The sequence below is a fragment of the Pygocentrus nattereri genome, chromosome 30 (assembly GCF_015220715.1).
Source record: "Pygocentrus nattereri isolate fPygNat1 chromosome 30, fPygNat1.pri, whole genome shotgun sequence".
Classification (NCBI taxonomy): domain Eukaryota; kingdom Metazoa; phylum Chordata; class Actinopteri; order Characiformes; family Serrasalmidae; genus Pygocentrus; species Pygocentrus nattereri.
This window is the reverse complement of record NC_051240.1, coordinates 19,283,472-19,303,471: the sequence shown is the minus strand read 5'-3', so window position 1 is coordinate 19,303,471 and position 20,000 is coordinate 19,283,472. Positions and strand designations below refer to the sequence as shown.

General features: G+C 40.0%; 1 protein-coding gene across 15 annotated transcripts in view; it reads right to left on the bottom strand.

Moving 5' to 3' along the window:
• The window catches only part of dock9b (dedicator of cytokinesis 9b), a 143,160-nt gene that overhangs the window by 33,515 nt on the left and 89,645 nt on the right, over positions 1-20,000 (bottom strand). For 6 of the 15 annotated variants that reach the window (XM_037536544.1, XM_037536550.1, XM_037536541.1 and 3 more), the window contains 19 exons: positions 19,919-20,000; positions 19,527-19,619; positions 18,791-18,906; positions 18,617-18,686; positions 18,378-18,503; positions 17,872-17,943; positions 17,601-17,747; positions 16,979-17,062; positions 15,347-15,458; positions 15,036-15,077; positions 12,929-13,107; positions 11,850-11,948; positions 11,508-11,619; positions 10,381-10,511; positions 7,216-7,330; positions 6,129-6,195; positions 5,972-6,019; positions 3,184-3,320; positions 1,144-1,250 (listed from right to left, as the gene is read on the bottom strand). The exon at positions 19,919-20,000 is cut by the window's right edge and continues 5 nt beyond it. In XM_037536544.1, coding sequence (XP_037392441.1) covers positions 1,144-1,250; positions 3,184-3,320; positions 5,972-6,019; positions 6,129-6,195; positions 7,216-7,330; positions 10,381-10,511; positions 11,508-11,619; positions 11,850-11,948; positions 12,929-13,107; positions 15,036-15,077; positions 15,347-15,458; positions 16,979-17,062; positions 17,601-17,747; positions 17,872-17,943; positions 18,378-18,503; positions 18,617-18,686; positions 18,791-18,906; positions 19,527-19,619; positions 19,919-20,000 — 1,939 coding nt within the window. Of the gene's footprint in view, positions 1-1,143; positions 1,251-1,454; positions 1,499-3,183; positions 3,321-5,971; positions 6,020-6,128; positions 6,196-7,215; positions 7,331-10,380; positions 10,512-11,507; positions 11,620-11,849; positions 11,949-12,928; positions 13,108-15,035; positions 15,078-15,346; positions 15,459-16,978; positions 17,063-17,600; positions 17,748-17,871; positions 17,944-18,377; positions 18,504-18,616; positions 18,687-18,790; positions 18,907-19,526; positions 19,620-19,918 lie in introns of all 15 variants that reach the window. The other 9 variants (XM_037536553.1, XM_037536552.1, XM_037536543.1 and 6 more) reach the window with 5 other exon arrangements.

Here is a 20,000-nt window from a genome sequence, read left to right as displayed (position 1 = left end):
AAATGTGGACGCGTCAGACCACAGGACACTTTTCCACTCTGCGTCAGTCCATCTCAGATGAGCTCGGCCCAGAGAAGCCGGCGGCGTTTCTGGGTGGTGTTGATATCTGGCTTCGCTTTGCATGGCAGAGTTTTAACTTGCACTTGTAGACGGAGCGACGAACTGAGTTCACTGACAGTGGTTTTCCGAAGTGTTCCTGAGCCCATGTGGGAATATCCGTTACGGAATGATGTGGGTTTTTAATGCAGTGCCGCCTGAGGGGTCGAAGGTCACGGGCATTCAGTGTTGGTTTTCTGCCTCGCCGCTTACCTGCAGAGATTTCTCCAGATTCTCTGAATCTTTTGATGATATTATGGACTGTAGATGATGAAATCCCTAAATTCCTTGCAGTTGCACGTTGAGAAACGTTGTTCTTAAACTGTTGGACTATTTGCTCACGCAGTTGTTCACTAAGTGGTGAACCTCGCCCGTCCTTGATTGTGAGCGACTGAGCCTTTCAGGGATGCTCCCTTTATACCCAATCATGACACTCACCTGTTTCCAATTAACCTGTTCCCCTGTGGAATGTTCCAAACAGGTGTTTTTTGAGCATTCCTCAACTTTCCCAGTCTTTTGTTGCCCCTGTCCCAACTTCTTTGGAACGTGTTGCAGGCATCAAATTCAAAATGAGTGAATATTTGCAAAAAACAATAAAGTTTATCCATTTGAACGTTAAATATCTCGTCTTTGTAGTGGATTCAGTTGAATATCGGTTGAAAAGGATTTGCAAATCATCGTATTCTATTTTTATTTATGTTTTACACAACGTCCCAACTTCACTGGAATTGGGGTTGTAAAAACAATAAAAATACTCAGTCCTATCAGGACTCCTGGCTGTTATTCCAGCCCATACATTACTTACAACTCTGCTACATTGTTGCTAGTAAGCAAAACATACATAAGGTGCTGCCTGTTCTCTCTTCTGTCTCTGTAGCTTAAAATGCCTGGACTGCTCAGCACCATGACTGTAAAATGTTTTATAGGCTACATTTAAACATGTAAACATTAGAGACAATCAGCATCTGACTGCAGATACATTTAAACTTGCCTAATAGAGACTGCCCCTTTACTCAGAGCAGCGTATGCGTATATGCATATCCGTACCTTAAAGCCCATGATGAAGATACTGAGGGTGTCCAGCACAGTCAGACAGACTTCAGTGGAAATGTTGCCCTCTAACAGACATGTTTCAGCATCGACATGGCCGTACGCTGGAGGAGGAAAAGGCGGAATGCTTTGAGACTGACAGGTAAGCGTTTCCTGTGCAGCATTGCTCTTCAAGCTTGGCAGGAACCACTTTAGGTTTCGTTTAAGCCAACAGCTTCAGCTCAGATTTAAAGGCTTTAAAGAACTTAAAAGTGGGTGAATACTCAACATGTAATGGAAAAAAGGGTATGCATTGCTACAGAGCTTACCATAATCTAACCAGATCCCCAGAATATTTGAAATCTTTTTGAAACTGGAAACACACACATGCACAGAGTGACTTGAATGATTGTCAAAGCTGGTCACCTCTGGATTCGGAGACCATGCATACATCTACAACTTTATATTTGATCACAACTGTAAACTAGACTTAACTAGTTCTGCACAATAAATCACATTTTTATCAATACTGCAATATAAGTTTCCACAATGAACAGACCATTAAGGGCTGTGATGACAGAACAGATAAAATGGTCTTACACACACAGCACGATTTGACATAATGAGATTGGGAGGGCTTAGTGTCAGAGGGTCCCTGCACTGCATCTGAACCCTCTCACATGGAGAACAAGTGACTTAATCACTTGGCTAAACAGCCAATTAACAAGACACCAACTTGTGTTGTGTGTTAAATGCTTAGACTGCAAAGTAAATTATGCAAAGCAGTAACAGCTACTGTTATAACAAATCTGCATCATCTGCTTTTTAAGGAATAACATACATATTCATTTGTTTTGTTGGCCTATAGTGACAATAAAAATATACATACATGTTTATTCATGTTTGTAGTCTGAGTGCAACCACAAATAGAAAGAGCTGTTCAGGCAATTCAGATTGTTTTTTGACTGAAGCGCCTCACAAAACTCATTCACTTTTCGCAGGCTACAAATTTTTCCACAAGGCGGCGCCGTCAGCAGTCAATGAGCTTTTGATGTTTCATAAGAGCTTCATATCACTGACATTGTGTCCTTGCTCAGCCTTACAGCTCAGAAAAAGGTGCTTGAAATTCTGATCTAAGGAAACTCACAGTGCTACAGCAACGGGAGAGCAAGGCACTCAAGAAAAGAGTAACAAGAAGAAAATTAATTAATTTGATAATTACTTAACATGGATAGTTTGTTACGTATGACTGTATAGACAATATATATAAATCGTATCTCTATTTTTTTCATTTTTCAGTTTTTGGCATAATTTGAAAATACTTGCTACCTTTTACATTGTTTGTCAATTTTATGAAGAATGGACCAACAGAAACGGCCCAAAATGACTTGGAAAAATGTCTGGTTCCATTGACTTGCATTAAAAGTGAAGTAGGGTTTTTTCTTTTCCTGTAAAGTTACCACTTTGAAGACAACAGCGCTCTCTCTCTCTCTCTCTCTCTCTCCCTCTCTCTCTCTCTCTCTCTCCCCCTCCTTCTCTCTCTCTCCCTCTCCCTCTCTCTCTCTCCCTCTCTCTCTCTCTCTCTCCCTCTCTCTATCTCCCTCTCTCTCTCTCTCTCTCTCTCTATATATATATATATATATATATAACTTGTGTGTACTATTAAAGATAAAAAAATCTACTCTATCCTTTACAAATTAACAATATAAACATTTTAAATAGAGAAGCAAAACAATTTATTAAAAAATTATTTAGTGTGGCATATCTACTTTAAGAATTATTTATTGATTCTCACATCATCTTTCTGATCCGACAGCTTTATCGAACATCACATTTAATGTCCACATCATGCAGCCCTAATGTGAACCACACTGCCTTTATTGGCTAATGCTAGCTACTGTCCAGGGACATGACAAATAGCAGCACATCATGGTCCAAATCTTCACGCAACTTCTACAGACGTAAAAAACGACAAGAGAAATGAGACTGAGTTCCTACTGCCGGCTGTGAGGTTTTGTGTTTGCTCACATGTGAATGTATTTCAGGACTGTGTCTTACTGTGGTTGAAAGTGTGTGCGTTCTCCATGCTGCCGAGCTGGTGTAAACGCGTGTGTAGAACGCTTGCTCTGTTACGAGACACAGGAAGAGTTAACGACTTCCTGTCTGGAACCAGAAATCCCATTGCATCCTGACTCCTGGGAATAAACAAAGCCTAGTGAGTAGTTCAGTTAAATGTCATTCAAGTTCATTAATGGCTGAAATCATACGTTTATCTTTATTCACTACTTGCTTATGATGCCTTGCACAGTACACTGTGATAGCACTGCCTGATAGAGCCTGACCAATGTGAACAATCTGTGAAAGATGGCAATTTTGAGGAGCTACAAATTCCAAAAATAGATATCGGCCAACATAATCTAATGTCAAAACTATAGAGACTCCAATGGTTTTAGCTTTGCTGACTGTGAATAAACAAATATGATTAAGTTCTTAGTTGTATTATTTCTTAAGTCTTCTTCTTTCGGCTGCTCTCTTTAGGGGTCGCCACAGCGGATCATCTGCCTCCATCTTGCCCTATCCACTGCCTCCTCTACTTTCACACCAACCATCTCCATGTCCACCTTCACTACGTCCATAAACCTTCTCTGAGGTCTACCTCTTCTCCTTCTACCCGGCAGCTCCATCTCCAGCATTCTTTGACCAATATAACCACTATACCTCCTCAACACATGTCCAAACCATCTCAACCTGGCCTCTCTGGCTTTATCTCCAAACTGCTCCACCTTCACTGTCCCTCTGATCTGCTCATTTCTAATCTTGTCCAGCCTCGTCACTCCCAACGAAAATCTCAGCATCTTCATCTCCGCCACCTCCAGCTCAGCCTCCTGTCTTTTAGACAGAGCCACAGTCTCCAAACCAGACATCATAGCAGGACGCACTGCTGTCTTGTAGACCTTCCCTTACACTCTTGCTGCTATCCTTCTGTCACACATCAGCCCTGACACCCGTCTCCACCCACTCCATCCTGCCTGCACCCTCTTCTTCACCTCTTTTCTACACTGTATTATTTCTTAAGTAAACAGCATAAACTAACAAAGGCCTAGATCATCCAGCCAGTACTGGTCCAGCACTACAACCTATAATCATGAAGCATATAATTGTTATTTTTTTGGCATTACTTCCTGTGTCCACCCACTGTGTGAATGACACCAATTTTAAGGGGCAAAAATGTGGATAGATGATAATATTGGCTGATTTTTATTCGATTAGTTATGAATGAGTGACATAAATAATGTTCCACGAGGAAAGGGCTACACAGACTCCTTTGCAGGTGTAACCCTGATGCTATTTCTCTTTAGAAAGATGTTCTGTGTTATTAAATGTTATCCTCATGTTAACATTTGGCCTCATTCACCAATATCTAATAAAATTTTTTTCTTAAATTTGCTCTGGAGAAAGTACCTAAGAAGCCTATGTCAGATTCATGACGTGCTCTTAAACCACAGAACTGTTCACATCTTGGCTTTTGAGTGTGTGTAGATTCTGTGAATGTCTGAATCTTCGTAAAAACTGCATAAACGATGAATGAGACCTATTGAGTTTGGATGTATTTTACATGTTGTTGAAGGCGAAGGTGAAGATGTAACATGGAGAAGCAGCGTTTAGCTACTACGCTGCTGTTAAATGGACCCAGTGGCCAGAGAGTATTAGAAGAGCCCCAACACCGGACACGTTAAATCCAGGCCCAAAACGTTCCTGTCTGAGCAGCTGTCACCTCTATTTAAACACGGGAAATCTAATTTCTAAGTAGATTTTAATGTAACCATTTTCTCTTTTTTTGTGTTTTAATCATGTTTAAATTATTTTGAACGTTGTTTTTAATTATGTTTTTCTATTTGGGGTTACTTTTTTAAAACAACTCCTCCCTGGTGGCACAACTGTATACGGTTTCACCTTATCATCGGGATATCACCGTTATCATGGAGTTTGAACGAGGTGGCTAATTATCAGTTTTGCCGATACTGAAAAACATGGGTCTTCGATATCAGCTGATATCATCGGCCAAATGATACATCGGTCAGGCTCTATTACTCATGTGCTACATATGGACCAAAGGGATGTTGCCAAAACAATATAGCTCAACAGTGAAATGGGTGTCAGTGAATCATCCAGAAAATGACGAGTAATCTTGCAGACAGGCACAAGCTTTACTACTTTACAGGACTAAGCCACCACTCCACAACATCCACCACTCCACAACATCCACCACTCCACAACAGCAAGCATTTCTGGTCTCGGTGTGGTAGTTTTGGCAAAAAAATCAAAGAATATGGAAAAGCTGATCATGCTTGGTGAGTCAAGGCCGTTGCTGAAAGTCAACATGAATTCATGCTTAGCGATGCGCATGCTTTTTCTGTCCCTAATGGAAAGGTGAGTAAGCACTGTCCCATGTCCTCATGGCACAAACACACAATGACACGAGCACACACAGCCACACACACTCAAACACACCCAGCTTCTGCTGCTGAGTCATAAAACAGTTCGTTTAAGGTGAGTCAGCATGCTGTTAGTATTCAGCCACTTGTCAGCACACAGCTCTTACCCCGTGCACGGAGGCCAGGATGCTAGAATTGACTAACTGTGTTCTCGCCAGCGTTTCAGCCAAGAACATAAGCACATAAAGAGGGACAGGATCATTCAGAGCAAAGTATTACAGCAGGGGAGGCTCTCTGCATGACTGTCTGTGTGCATGTGTGTAGAACGCAGTAGTTTATATGGACTAAATGGACATAATGTATATTTAAAAATGTTGACTAAGATCAAATTTAACAAAAAGCTTCCTTACCTGGCAATAAACCTCTTCCCCATATACCTAAACTGATGGACACACACTCTGAAGGACAGAGAAGAGAAAAGACATGAAGTGGAGCTCACATTAAAAACGTATTACAGCTGTGGTTTAATTCCACACTCGGGTGGCTCTGAAAGCAGGGTGTCCTTACTCTATCAGAGTGAAGAAGTCCATCAGCTCAGAAGGAGAGGCTTTGTTCCAGTATGTAAATAAAGCATCTGGAGGGAAAAACAGGTCAGCATATTTATCTCTAAGGATTAGAGACAGTTATAGATTTGGAATGTAGCATGTCTTAGTAGTTAATGTCCTTACAACATTATACAGCATTACTCTACTTACTTAATTTTGCAGTCAAAACAGTCATTATGTACATTTTTCCATGGATATTTCTAATAAAATTAGAAGGAAAATGATCCACTTGCATGAGGAAAAGGAAAGGCAATGGGAAAGTGGAAAAAAACCAAGATGCAAGTTAGAAGGAAAGATACAAAATGTGAAAGAAATTGGGACTCCTCACAACCAAGCAGGACCTGGGAGACCCCCGACACTGTCCCCATCAAAAATCAGACCTTAAAGCTTTCATCTCTGAGAGAGAGGAGAAAATCAAGCTCCTCTTAGATTTGAAAAATCCTTCCACTGTGAGTCTGAAAGGATGTGTAGCTGTCAAGAAACAGTTACTGAGAAAAGCAAACAGACCAAAAAAAAGGAAAAACACACTAAGAAGCTACTGGTGTGCTCAGAACAATGGACTGACCAATCCACAGTCCAGACCTCAACATCACCGAATGTGTTTGGGGTTACTTGGATTACTTGAGAAGCAGAAAGTACAACCAACATTTAAGGCTGAACTTGGAGATGTGGACAAAAGTCCCTGCAGTAAAATGTCTCCTGCTTTTTCTCCTGATGCTGAAAAATGAATAACTTTGTAGATGTTGTGTACTTAATGGATATTTTGACTGGAGGTTAAATAAATAATTAAAGGGTGTTCTGACTTTTAAAAAAATAGCAAGAAACATTTTTCAGTAAGCCTGAAAGAAAACTCTGATAAAGCCGGCGATCTTTCAGCATTGATTTACTAAAAAATTGTAAGATTGTGTGAAAATATTTCCTCCTCCGGTCTCCTTACTGTTATAGAAATGGAAGCATGTTTGTTTGTGTGTGTGTGTGTGTGTGTGTGTGTGTGTGTGTGTGTGTGTGTGTGTGTGTGTGTGTGTGTGCGTGTGTGTGTGTGTTCTTACCCTCAGACATGCTCTTGAGTACATGCAAAAAGCACATGAGCAAGTTCTTTATTTCTTCTCTGTCTAGTTTGTCACAGCGCAGAATGGAGCTCCCAAGAGCAGACGCAGATTGAGTCTGTTAAAACACACACACACACACACACACACACACACACACACACACACACACACACACACACACACACACACACACACACACACATCACCAGAAAAGACATCAGTAAAGGTTTTTGAGTGATCTAAGATAAAGGGATGCACAAACATGGGAATTGTGGCCCAATGCCGATCTCCAATATTTCTATATACCTGTTCTAAAAAGCTGGGACAGTATGTGAAATGCAAATGGAACCAGAAGGCAGTGATTTGTGAGTCCACTCTGACCTGTGGCTGTAAGACGCTTCTATGCATAGCAGAGGCAGACTTCTCTGTGCTTGAGCCCACATGAAACAGAGTGATGCACAGTGAAAATGCACAGTCAACCTTTCAGATCATGATGTCATGGTACGGGGGTGAATTATCACTCCTGAGCAACTTCATGAAGGCATGGAGATATATGCATTTCAGCATGACGACAGCAAGCTGCATTCTGCACATGCACAACAGCATGTCTGAATGTGCAGGTGCTAAACTGGCCTGCCTGTCGTCCAGATCAGTATCCCACTGAAAACGTGTGCCGCACTATGAAGTTAAAAACCGGATCAATTGGTGTCTTCAGTCCCCAACTGATTACTAAGTTCTGTGAAAAGGAAATGTGATGGAACTCAGTGGTAAGGCTCTTGTTTTATCTTTTTTGGAACATGTTGCAGGCATCAAATTTAGAATTAATACTTTTTTATTTAACAAGAAAAGTTTAATGCAAAAATATTCACATACTGTGTTTTTATATTGTATTCCATGTAATAAAGCTCAAAAACAATTTACTAAAATCACTGATCTTTTCTCATAGTGTCCCAGCCTTTTTGCGGAATATAAGTTTGCTTATATCTGCCAATGCCAATAAATAATCATTTAAAAAAAGTTAAAACTGCAAGTTCTGGATTAGCATTACAGATAAATTGTGTATTCAGTGTCTTTCTGAATAAGTGCATCGTCAAATATGCTTGGGAAAAAGTTTGAAAAGTCAAATCTAAATCAAAATCTTAAATTTGACAGGTCCTATTTTTAAACCAATCTATACTAATATAATTCCGATATCAATGTGCATCCCTAATTAAACTAAACAGGAGGACAGTCACTCTGAGAAAGTGGAGTGAGGAAACTGATCTCTCACACTTAAAAACTAACAAGGGGGAAAGGAAACCGACACCTGATCCACCACCATGAGCGCAGCGGGGCCAAACCCTGAATGATCAAGGACAGAGAACAGACACGCATGCACACCCAGCTTCACTCCCCAGCAGGGGACACTCAGTACAGATCTACTTGTATGGATTTGGTAGTGATGTGTGTGCTGCTCTCAGAGATGCTGGGGCTTGACAGAAGTGAGAAATCCACGGTGACGCGTTTGGCTGCCCTGCTGAGGGGGGCGGAGTCCTCCGGCTCAGGGGGAAGGGGCAGCACAGTAAGGGTGTGTCTACGAGTGAACCTCTCTCTCTGCTGATAGGTCACAGTTTAGAGGGCATAAGGTAAGATAGAAGGGACAAGGTTAAGTATAACTGATGACATGGTTACTAAAAAACATGAATCAAGTAAGTGACCGCTCAAATCACAGCCAGCACAGCTTTGCATATTTTTCTGATTGATGTCCTTTTGTTTTGATTGATGTCTTTTTTGACTGATTCCATTTTCTTTGACTATGTCCTTAATGTCAGGTGTTACCTTATGTCTCTGTTCTTTACTGTAAGTGTCTTTGGTTCATTAAAATTAATTCACTGTAGACTTGAGACCACTGACTAAAACTATTTTAAACTGCCAATAGATTCTGTGATTACCAATCAAGTTTGGCGATTTAAAGGTTGAAAAAACAAACATCTGTGGCTTTAAGACATACTAAAGTAAATCGGTCCTGCTTTAACTTTTTGGACACGGTTACATGAAACTGTTAAAAACCAAGAAGACAATTTGATACAGTCCAGCATAAAAGCCTAATAGTTTTTATTTACTATTTAATACTTACGAGATACAGTAACAGTTGCCTGCAGTAGTTCTGTAGTATCCCCAAAGATCCCTCAAATAAAGTTATTATTAATATGCTTGCATTAAATAATAAAAATGGATGTATGGTGTTTGGTATATATTCATGATTATTTTCCCGCTCCCACCCACAGTCCCATAGAGCTGGTTTCAATTTGTGTTGAAAATGATTGCCACATGTCAGACCTGCCTATATTTGGCTTTATTGTTGTACATTTGCCTTTATTAGGAGCATTTACCACAGCTGCGCCCGTCTACCTGTCTGAAGGCTTCGCCTACAAGAAAGCAATTCACGTGTTGTTCATGTGATAGCTTCACAAAAATGATTTTAGTTTAATTTGTTATTTTGCTGTTAGATATTATATTAAGGGACTGTTATGATATTGTTTAGGTTATTCATTACATTGCAGGATTTCTCTACATGTATGCATTACCCAATTCCACAGGACCTCTATCTTGGACTGAATGTGTTCTGGTCTTGGCCTTGACTTAGTCTTGACTACTACAAAGTCTTGGTCTTTACTCAGACTCACCTGTAGAGGTCTTGAATGCAACACTAGCCTTAAGGCAAAATTTACACAATAAGCTTTATTGTTTAAATAAAAAACAATTTAAAGGGTGTATATGCACAGTTTAATTAACCTACAAGGAGCTTCTAAACTATAGCAAAACCTCTTAATAAAGTGTTGTGGTATCTGTTTATACTCATGTTGAAAATGCCCTCGGTTGTGTGCTCATAGTGCATAAACACAGATATTTCCCAAAAGTAACCATTAGAAAATGACTAGGTGGTGTGAATACACAACGATATATTGTACACAATCTCACAAGCCTGTAATACAAGCAAGCAAGCAAAATGTATTTATATAGTGCTTTTTACAACAAGTGTTGTCACAAAGCATCTTTACAGAAGAATCAGCATTACAGAAAGAAAGAAAATTACAATTTATTATTATTTCTATTATGAAGAAGAATGAAAACAGGATATGAAGAATGGAAATGATTTTGTGTTCAGTGGAGTGAAGATTCTACCTTATCCAGAGAGCTGCTCTTCTCGCTGTTCTTCTCTGGAAGGCTGTTTCCTGAGTCCGTGCTGACCAGAGAGCCACGGGAGTCGGCGTGACGGACTGCGTTGATGTTAGGTGTGGAGGTGTGGGGGGAAGCTGCAAAGATGAAACAAGCAGCTGATTCAATTTACAAAATCTACAGATCAGATCAGCTCACTTTTAAACTTGTATGCACTGAATGCCATGAGGGGAGCAGCAGGGGTTTAACCCCAATTCTTCTCATTATTATGTAGTTTACATATTAGTTTCATAATACATACAAAATAACAAGGCTTACGATTAATAACTGAATAAGCCACTTAGGGCTCAAAGGGTGTAAACGGGCAGACCATGGTAAAACTTTTTTCCACATGAATTGCTGTCTGTGCATCAGAATTCATCTTAGGCTAATTACATCCTAAAAGCCGTTTTACACCAAACGCGATAAACAAATGACAAAAATATTTGGACACAATTTTTGCATATCACAACAAAAGACAGACAAAACAGTGACTGGCCAAGGAGGTTCATGTTACCTAACATTTGTGAATGTTCACAAATATTAAACAGGGTGAATAAAATAAAACTAAAAAATAAATAAATACAAAATAAAAAGGAGCATCCAGGAAAAGCTGGATCAGTTTATGCCGTCAGTCCCTAAGTGTTTATTAAGTGCTGGAATGGTGACGTAACGTGGTGGTGAAGGTGGTCCTATCCCAACCTTTTTGGAATGTAGGCATCGAATTTGTTATGCGCATATATTTACAAAAAATAATGAAGTTAATAATGTACAACATGTAATATTGCGTTTTGCACCATTTTCAAATACCAGTTGAACAAAATTTGCTAATCACTGCTTTCTCTTTTTATTTGCTTTTCACATGCTGTCCCAACTTTTTGCAATTTGGGGTGTGGAAGTGTAAAAAAAATTCTGTACACTGCCGTGTCCTGGTCATGTAAGGGGTTAAAAGAATAAGATTGATTGCTGTTCTCCTCTTGTAGCTGAGAGAAACAAAAAAAACTGTGTTTGGTTGTAGAACAGTGATTAAGTGTAGAGAGTCATTCTCCTGGACTGGCAGTGATGTAGTAACAGATGATGCTATGAAAACTCACCTGTGCCAGAGATGACGCCAAACACATCTTTATGCAGGCTGCTGTCAAGGCTTCCAGCAGGCTTGTGTGGCGTTGCAGCAGCAACGTTGGAGACAGGTTCTTCTTTCCCGTTCTAGAAGGAGAGCCACACTTACTGTTTTCAGACCAGCAGGTACAGTGGCCTCAGTCAGAGGACTGGGGTCAATATATTTGAGGTGTATGATAGAAGCAGAAGTGTGTGCATGATTGACCTGGAGATTTTCATATATGGCTCAGTATGGTACGTGTGCTTGGTGCGTTCGGCTGTTTGTGTGCTTTAGATACTATATTTGGGGCCTTTGTTGGTTTTGTTATATAGCTCACCTGACTGGTGGACGTCTCTCTCACATTGAGTCTGTGTACGTTCTCCTGAAGGAGCCCAAACAAAGGCAAGTAGAGAGTTGCTAACCTAGCCTGCTGACTCTGAAACACACAAGCCACACAGGTTAGGATGCTACATTCATGCTATAGGTAGTTAATTATAGTTGAGTATATACAGTTAGGTCATTTTAGTTGATGTTTAATTGACATATAAAACAATTGTGACTGAAAGTTAATTTGTCTTTTTTTGTATAAGCCTCAAGTGTTCCATCTTTCTTAAATAACTTAAATAACTGATCAGCTAAAATGCTTTCTGGTGATTATGTAATAACTGTGACAGACCGAGCTATAATCAAAACAAGACATGATCTACACTCACCAGCTACTTTATTAGGTACACCTAATCATTTCAACAATTTCAATTGCTTGTTAATACAAATAGCTAATCAGCCAATCACACGGCCGCAGCTCACTGCATTTAGGCGTGTAGAGGTGGTCAAGACGACTTGCTGAAGTGCAGACTGAGCATCAGAACGGGGAAGAAAGGGGATTTAAGGGGCTTTGAACGTGGCGTGGTTGTTGGTGCCAGACGGGCTGGTCTGAGTATTTCAGAAACTGCTGATCTGCTGGGATTTTCACGCACAACCATCTCTAGGGTTCACAGAGAACGGTCCGAAAAAGAGGAAATATCCAGTGAGCGGTCAGTTGTGTGGATGAAAATGCCTTGTTGATGTGAGAGGTCAGAGGAGAACGGGCAGACTGGTTCCAAGTGATAGAAAGACAACAGGAACTCAAATAACCAACCAGAATCTCTGAGGAATGTTTCCAACACCTTGTTGAAAGTCTGACACGCAGAATTAAGACAGTTCTGAAGGCGAAAGGGGGTCCAGCCTTTTACTAGCAAGGTGTACCTAATAAAGTGGCTGGTGAGTGTATATTTCAACAGCAGCAGCCGCAGCAGCAGCAGCAGTAGACCTGAGGGGGTCGTGCTGAATTAGCTTGCTGCCAGCTCCCACATTGTTAACAGTGAATGACAACAACAAAAAATGAAGACAATCCAGCGCTGATGCAGACTCGCCAACCTTTGAGGCGTAACGTTCATCAAATGTGTGTTTGATCATCAGGCTTTTGAGCACATGGATGGCAATCTGACGGATCTCTCCGAACTCCTGCAGGGCTCCTCCCACCTCCCGCAGCAAGAGCCCGACCAGAAAGTGATTCCTACAGAAGTCATCGGTCAGGGAGTAGTCCAGCTGCAGGTCTGCAGGGTGAGAGAAGAGACTGTATTAGTTTGAAAACAGTCATTTCAGTCACGCCAAGATCAATTCATTAAAACAGTGTGACTGAGAGCTGCTGCTTCAACATGATCTTCCACATACTGACCTACTCATACGGTCAGGAAAATAAACTAACCGACTGATGGACAACTAAATCACCATTATATTATATGGTATATAGTTACAATTTGTGTTATTTTATGCACAATAACACATTTTTTGGGGTTAAAATTTCACCAAAAGGAATTTTAGGAATGTATTAATAAATATTTCAAGAATTATGTGAAAAAGAAGTAATAAAATGATAAACAACATACAGTAATTATCTATTTAAATGTTTTGTCAAGACATTTGTCTTTACATCGATCTCCACTTTCAGAGATTAGAATGAATTCCAGATATTCATTTTATTATAAGTGAATTTTAATGCTATACAGCCTTCTTCTGTTCTGGGCACATCTAACACGACTTCATTTTCATTTACAGCTTCCTAATGTCTTACTAATTATTTGAAACCTGTTGCACAGGACAAGCATATTAGAATCATTTTGTTTGTCTGCAACCAAATTGGCTTTATAATCTTGTAAACAGCAACAGTTTATCTGTATCCATAGTGAATATTCACACCTCTCCTTATATAACCTTGCTGGTTATTGCTTATTGTAACTTACTGACGATATCAATAAACTCTCAATATCAATAAAACACATCACTGAGGTTAAAACACAAACAGCCTAAAACGGAGACACATAAATACAGTGGGACGACATTCAGCTGCAAGACACCAGACATGACTGATGCTGTGATTATCTCACAATGCATGTGCACTGAAGGGACATGACCCATGTCTCAGCAATGAATGGGGAACATTGAACAAGAACAAACAACACCACTCACACTGTTGAATATGTTGATGGAGAATGAAAATGAAATGAACACAAAAATGGAGCAAATGTTCATCCACATTAGGGGTGGGCAATATGATTTTATATTTTACTGTTATTGTAATAAATTATATCTCAAAGTGCTTTTCTCAGTATATTATGGATATCATCAATACTCAGTACAGAACACTGACTGATTCTTTAAAGAGGCCACAATTAGTCCTGTACAATGTTTAGTAAAAATGTTTTTCATCATATTTTAAATGGACACAATTTTTTTTTTCTGTTCCAACTTACCAACTTCAGAAAAACTACAAGTGTAAAACATATCGTGTATTGTGAAAATACAGGGTGCATCAAAGAGATTACTCTAATTTCAAAATGATTGATTTCACTTGTAAATCATTACAGAACAATGCAGTAAACTGTAAGTGGTTTAGATGAGCATAAAGATTTTTAATGTCATTTTACAAGTGCTCAGCATGAACCTCCTCCAGCTGTACAGACAACATCAACGCCATAGTCAAATTCATCCCATACTGGATTGAGCATGTCGGTTGACGCTGTACCCACGGCTCTGTCAATGCAATTTTGGATCATCCAGTGTTGTTGGGAGTGGTGGCACATATACAGAACCCTTAATGTACCCCCACAAAAGAAGTCACACGGCGTGAGATCTGGTGATGCTGGTGATCTTTTTCTTGGAGCTGTTGGTGCCATCAACGAATGCTCTAAGCTGTTGGAGGTTCACTGCCGAAACTCTGTGACCCCCTCTTTCAATTGGTATGTGATTGGTTCCTAGGCACCTCACGGTTGTAAAACTATGGCGTTTTGAAATCTGATTAATCTTTCTGAAGCACCCCATATCTTCAAGTATCGTGATATTACATATTTGTCATATCGCCCACCACTTACCTACACTATATTATAATTTGTAAATGGAGACAAATGTATTAACAGAAAATTGCACAGTCCACAACAGCTGGACACAGTCAATACACAGCCACAGGCCAAGCAGTACAGCTCACCTACACATTTGGCATGTGTCTCCTTACTGCGTGACAGAAAAGCTAGCACAGGTAGAGAAAGAAGTGTAAAACTCAGAACAAAGACAGAGAGATAAAGGAGAGAACTACAAGAGATGTAGAAGCTACAGCAAGAACCAAAGCAAGCAAGGCACACAGGCAGAGAGGCGCAGGTGAGCCAGCAGGAGGAAATTGGCTTTTTGGCTAATCGAATTTACCTCAGCAAATCTAATTAGTGTCACTGAACAAAAAGACTTGTGATTTGTTGCAAACATCTGATGAAATTAGGCTTAAGTAACTGAAGACCTGTGTACCTTGAAAGCGCATTATCCTGCCTTTCCCAAAGGGCATGGGCAGGTTCAGGGGAACGAAGTGCTCATGGTTGCACACCACCCTCAGAAACGCAAACCTGAACTCATACAGCGTCTGGAGACGAAGCGAGAGAGAAAGATCAGACAAAGCAATAAAAAATACATAAACTTCATTTAATTCCCTACAAAAGATAGAGATACATTACAAGCACATGAGTACAATGCAAGAGCTATAAAGAGGAGAATGGGACAAACACATTTTGGTTTTGATAATTCGTTAAAAAAAATGAATCATGATGATTTTTTTTTTTTACAAGTGACGTACACAGCTGTGCTACAAATAAAAACGCCAACTTTGTTGCCAGCATCTAGTGTGTATGTGTTTGTATATGAGCATGTGTGTGTGTGTGTGTGTGTGTGTGTGTGTGTGTTTGTATATGAGCATGTGTGTGTGTGTGTGTGTGTGTATGTGTTTGTATATGAGCATGTGTGTGTGTGTGTGTGTGTGTTTGAAGGTGGACAACATGGACAGGCTGCTGACTGGCTACAGCTGCTAAAAGAGAACATCATGCTGGCCACTTGTGATATTTTAAACATCTGGTATTTCTACATAAATTGTTATGGCTTTATTGATTTAAAAACAATAATAAGCTGTTAGTCTGTACTCTTTTAACTTCAGAGTAAACAACAAACAGCACAAGCTAGCTAGTGAATCAGTACTCTTAGCTAATAGTCTTTAATTGACATCTATGTGAAGTTTATGATAAATCTGTGACCAAAAAAGGTGAAGAAAAATTAAATATTTAGAATTTTTTAAGGAGGTTATAGATACTTGTTTTCACTTTGGGTGGCTTAAACTAACTGTATTGAGGTTTTACTTTAACCTGACTACCTCTCACTGTACTACATTACAGACATTATGAGAGTATTTTAAACAATACAGATCCAGACTGTTCTCTGTCCTGGCCCCAAGGTGGTGGAATGAACTTCCCCTAAGTGTCCGAACAGCAGAATCACTTGCTGTCTTTAAACGACGTCTGAAGACCCGTCTCTTTACACTACACTTATCTAATCACTAACACTGTCTATTAAAGATCTTCACCTCTTTTATTCTTCACTGTATTACAAACTTTTGTTCAGCAGGTTTAGTGTTGTGTAGACTCTGTGTTGAGTTGTAGGTATTTTTTCTACTTGTTGTATTTGTTTTAGGTCTCAATGCATAAATAACTTCAGGTAGCAATTTAGAGCAAAGCTCTTTAAAATTATGTCGACCTTTATTAACATGAGATATTCTGAAGTAACGACAAGCACTTTTGTAAGTCGCTCTGGATAAGAGCGTCTGCTGAATGCCATAAATGTAAATGTAAATTCAGTTACTTATGCACACAACTCAGAAATGACAAACACGTTTAAGACAAGAAGTTAAGGTGTTTCTGGTAAATCTTGAGAAAGTCCTTGTAGTTACTGAATAATAAGGCTTAGTATGTAATAAGCCTGGAATTTTATGGTGTTAACTACATAGAAATCATTTTACCCTACATTAGGTTGTTCCCTCTTCTAACACATACTTGTACTTCTATACTGCAATATCATCTGTTAACTGTGGCTATTATCAACACAAAATGACTTCTGTACCTTGGGGTCTCCAGGCACAAAGCAGTTGATGTAGTTGTTGATCTGCTTGAAGACAAATCCACGGTCCATGAATGTGAAACAGCGCTGATTGGAAGAAAAGGCAAATGTTTCAATAAACCTACTGCTACCACCTCGTTATGTTCTTGTCTAGAGGGCCAAACATGGACTCTTTCATTTTACAGGTGGTAGAACAACTGACCAAACACAGCTATCTCTGCAACCCAATAAGCGTGTTAAAGTTTACAAATATTTACATTTTCTGCCTGTAACTGTCTACAGAATTAGCTCCAGACCACTATTCCACCTGGGTCCTGCAGCCCAGCAGAGAAGCTCTTGAAGGGGCAGTCATGGGTTGGAGGTCAGGGAACCAGCCCTGTGACCGGAAGGTGGCCGGTTTGATCCCCTCAGCCGACAGTATGTGACTTAAGTGCCCTTGAGCAAGGCACCTAACTCCCAACTGCTTCCCGGGCGCTGTGGATAGGGCTGCCCACCGCTCCTGGCAAGTGTGCTCACTGGTGTGTATGTGGTGTTCCACTGCCCAGATGGGTTAAATGTGGAGGTGAAATTTCCCTGTTGTGGGACTAATAAGGGTCACTTAATCTTAATCTAAGATGGGCCTCACCTTGATGAAGACGGCCAGGCTGTGGTTGGCATTGCGGGCAGCGTCTAAGTTGTCTTTGTATTTCTGAGTTATGTGTGGCATCAGCATGTTCACCAGAGTCTCCACCGCGTGGTGGAAGGAAGCAGTAAAGCGCTGGTTCCTGGACAGCTGGGTCAATAACAGAGTCATGTTTACTCGACAGAAAAATGCAAAATATCAGTTTAAATACAAGTTAAAGCTAAGAAAATTCAGTCAGGTCATTTCATTAGGCAAGATGCTCATTTTTACTCACTTTAACTTTCCCGCTTTCTATTAAATGCTGGGCCATGGACTTTACTAAGGCCTCAAAGAAATACCAGGAGTACTGAAAGACAATAACAACCACAACAAATCACAGAGATGTTCTAAATCACAACAATCACAACAAGAAGCAATGACTTATTTCAATGTATTTGAATTATAAATATAGTTTATGTGCAAAAGTTCTTATACCCCCATCATATTTCATCTCCAAGTGTAAAGAAAACACAACAAATAAACCTGAAAATTTTAGTGCACAATATTTTCTTTTTGTTGAATTTTTACATATTAGTAAACATTTTTTTTTTTATTTTAAAGCCACATTTTTCCCAATATGTTAAATTCAGTAAATAAACAATGAGTATTGTGTATTCAAATGAGCTGAAGGGAGTTCTCAGTAGATGATGTATTAACTTATTTTCACTTTCAAAATCAACAAAACATGCCATTTGACCAGGGATGCCCAACTGTACATAACAGAGCACATGAAAGGAGTACCTTGAGGAGCTTGTTGCTGGTGAGGAAATCAGTGGAAGGCTTTAAGATGGCGGTCATGGCTTTGGCCAGCTCCTCATGCACTGTTTTACTGTTAGTGGCTGAGTAAGGTTCAGTCTTAAACACGTACTGCTCAGGAAACACAGACATGAGACAATCTCAACCACAGCTAATAAACTGCTTAATCTTCTGCACGTGTGTCTGGTTCCTGATGTGTTCAGACATAAGAATTATGATTTTACCTTCACGTAAGATCTGAGGTAGTGTTCGAGACCCTCCTCATGACACTGGGCAACTATGTGGACCATGACCCTGTGGGAGACACACAATAGAATCATTGATGCAAGATGAGCCTTCTTCACTTTTTCTTTTCGGAAGCGCTTTTCCAGTCTGAGTGGTAACTGCTATACTCCCACCTAGTGGTGTTGACTGCCACGTCCTCATGATTGGTCGTCGTTAGAACACGCACCAGCTGATTTAGAATAGTTGGCAGGAAATTAATCATCACGTGACCCTCCATGGCGTGGAGACTCTGCAGAAACATGGTTAAGGTTTTCTCAGTGAGAGCTTGTCACAATCAACCCTTGGGATAAATGTTAATATGGCATTTTTCTGCTAATCTTTGTGCATCATTTCTATTTATTGGAGTTTCATATACTTGGGGGAAAAACAAGTTTTGATAATGTGCCACAGCTTTTTCCACATTCCTTATTTTACATTTTATTATTATATTTTATACTTTCCTAATATGTATGGGATGGTCAAAATAATAATAATCAATAATAATGATTAAATAATAATGAAAATCAATAATAATGGGGCAGTTGTGGGCTGGAGGTTAGGGAACCGGCCCTGTGACCGGAAGGTTGCCGGTTTGATCCCCAGCACTGAAAGTACATGACTGTGTCCTTGAGCAAGACACCTAACCCCCAACTGCTCCCCGGGCGCCGTGGATAAGGCTGCCCACCGCTCTGGGCAAGTGTGCTCACTGCCCCCTAGTGTGTGTGTGCTCACTAGTGTGTATGTGGTGTTTCACTTCACGGATGGGTTAAATGTGGAGGTAAAATTTCCCCGATGTGGGACTAATAAGGGTCTCTTAACTTGATCTCAATCACTGTTCTCTGTCATTATGAGTGTTTTAGATATGTTCACCTTCAAGTACTTGACCAGCTCTCCTTCAGTGGCCTGGGCCAATCCTGACTCCATCTTCTGACAATGATGGAAGAAATTATGAAGGTGCTGATCCTAAAAGAGAGAAATAACTGATGAAATTACTGCACAAAATATACATAGAGTACATTTGCAGACTTAGACTTAATACTACAGTCATGGGTCTGACCATCTAAACTGCTCTGTACACTGTAAAACGTGGCTCATCAGATATGTTAATTAGTAAATTAACTGGTTTTATTCAACCTAAATAAATACTTTGAATAAACGATTTTTTGAATTGAATAAAACTAGTTCAATTGCTCGTTCCCACATGAAGTCATTTTTGAAGTAGACCTGACCAGCCACTTTTTACAGCGTACTTCATACTTTACCTGAGTGTAGACTGTGGAGACCAGGTGTGTCGACACTCGGAAGAGGGGACGACCTCCATCCACCCATTTTACCTCTGGACCA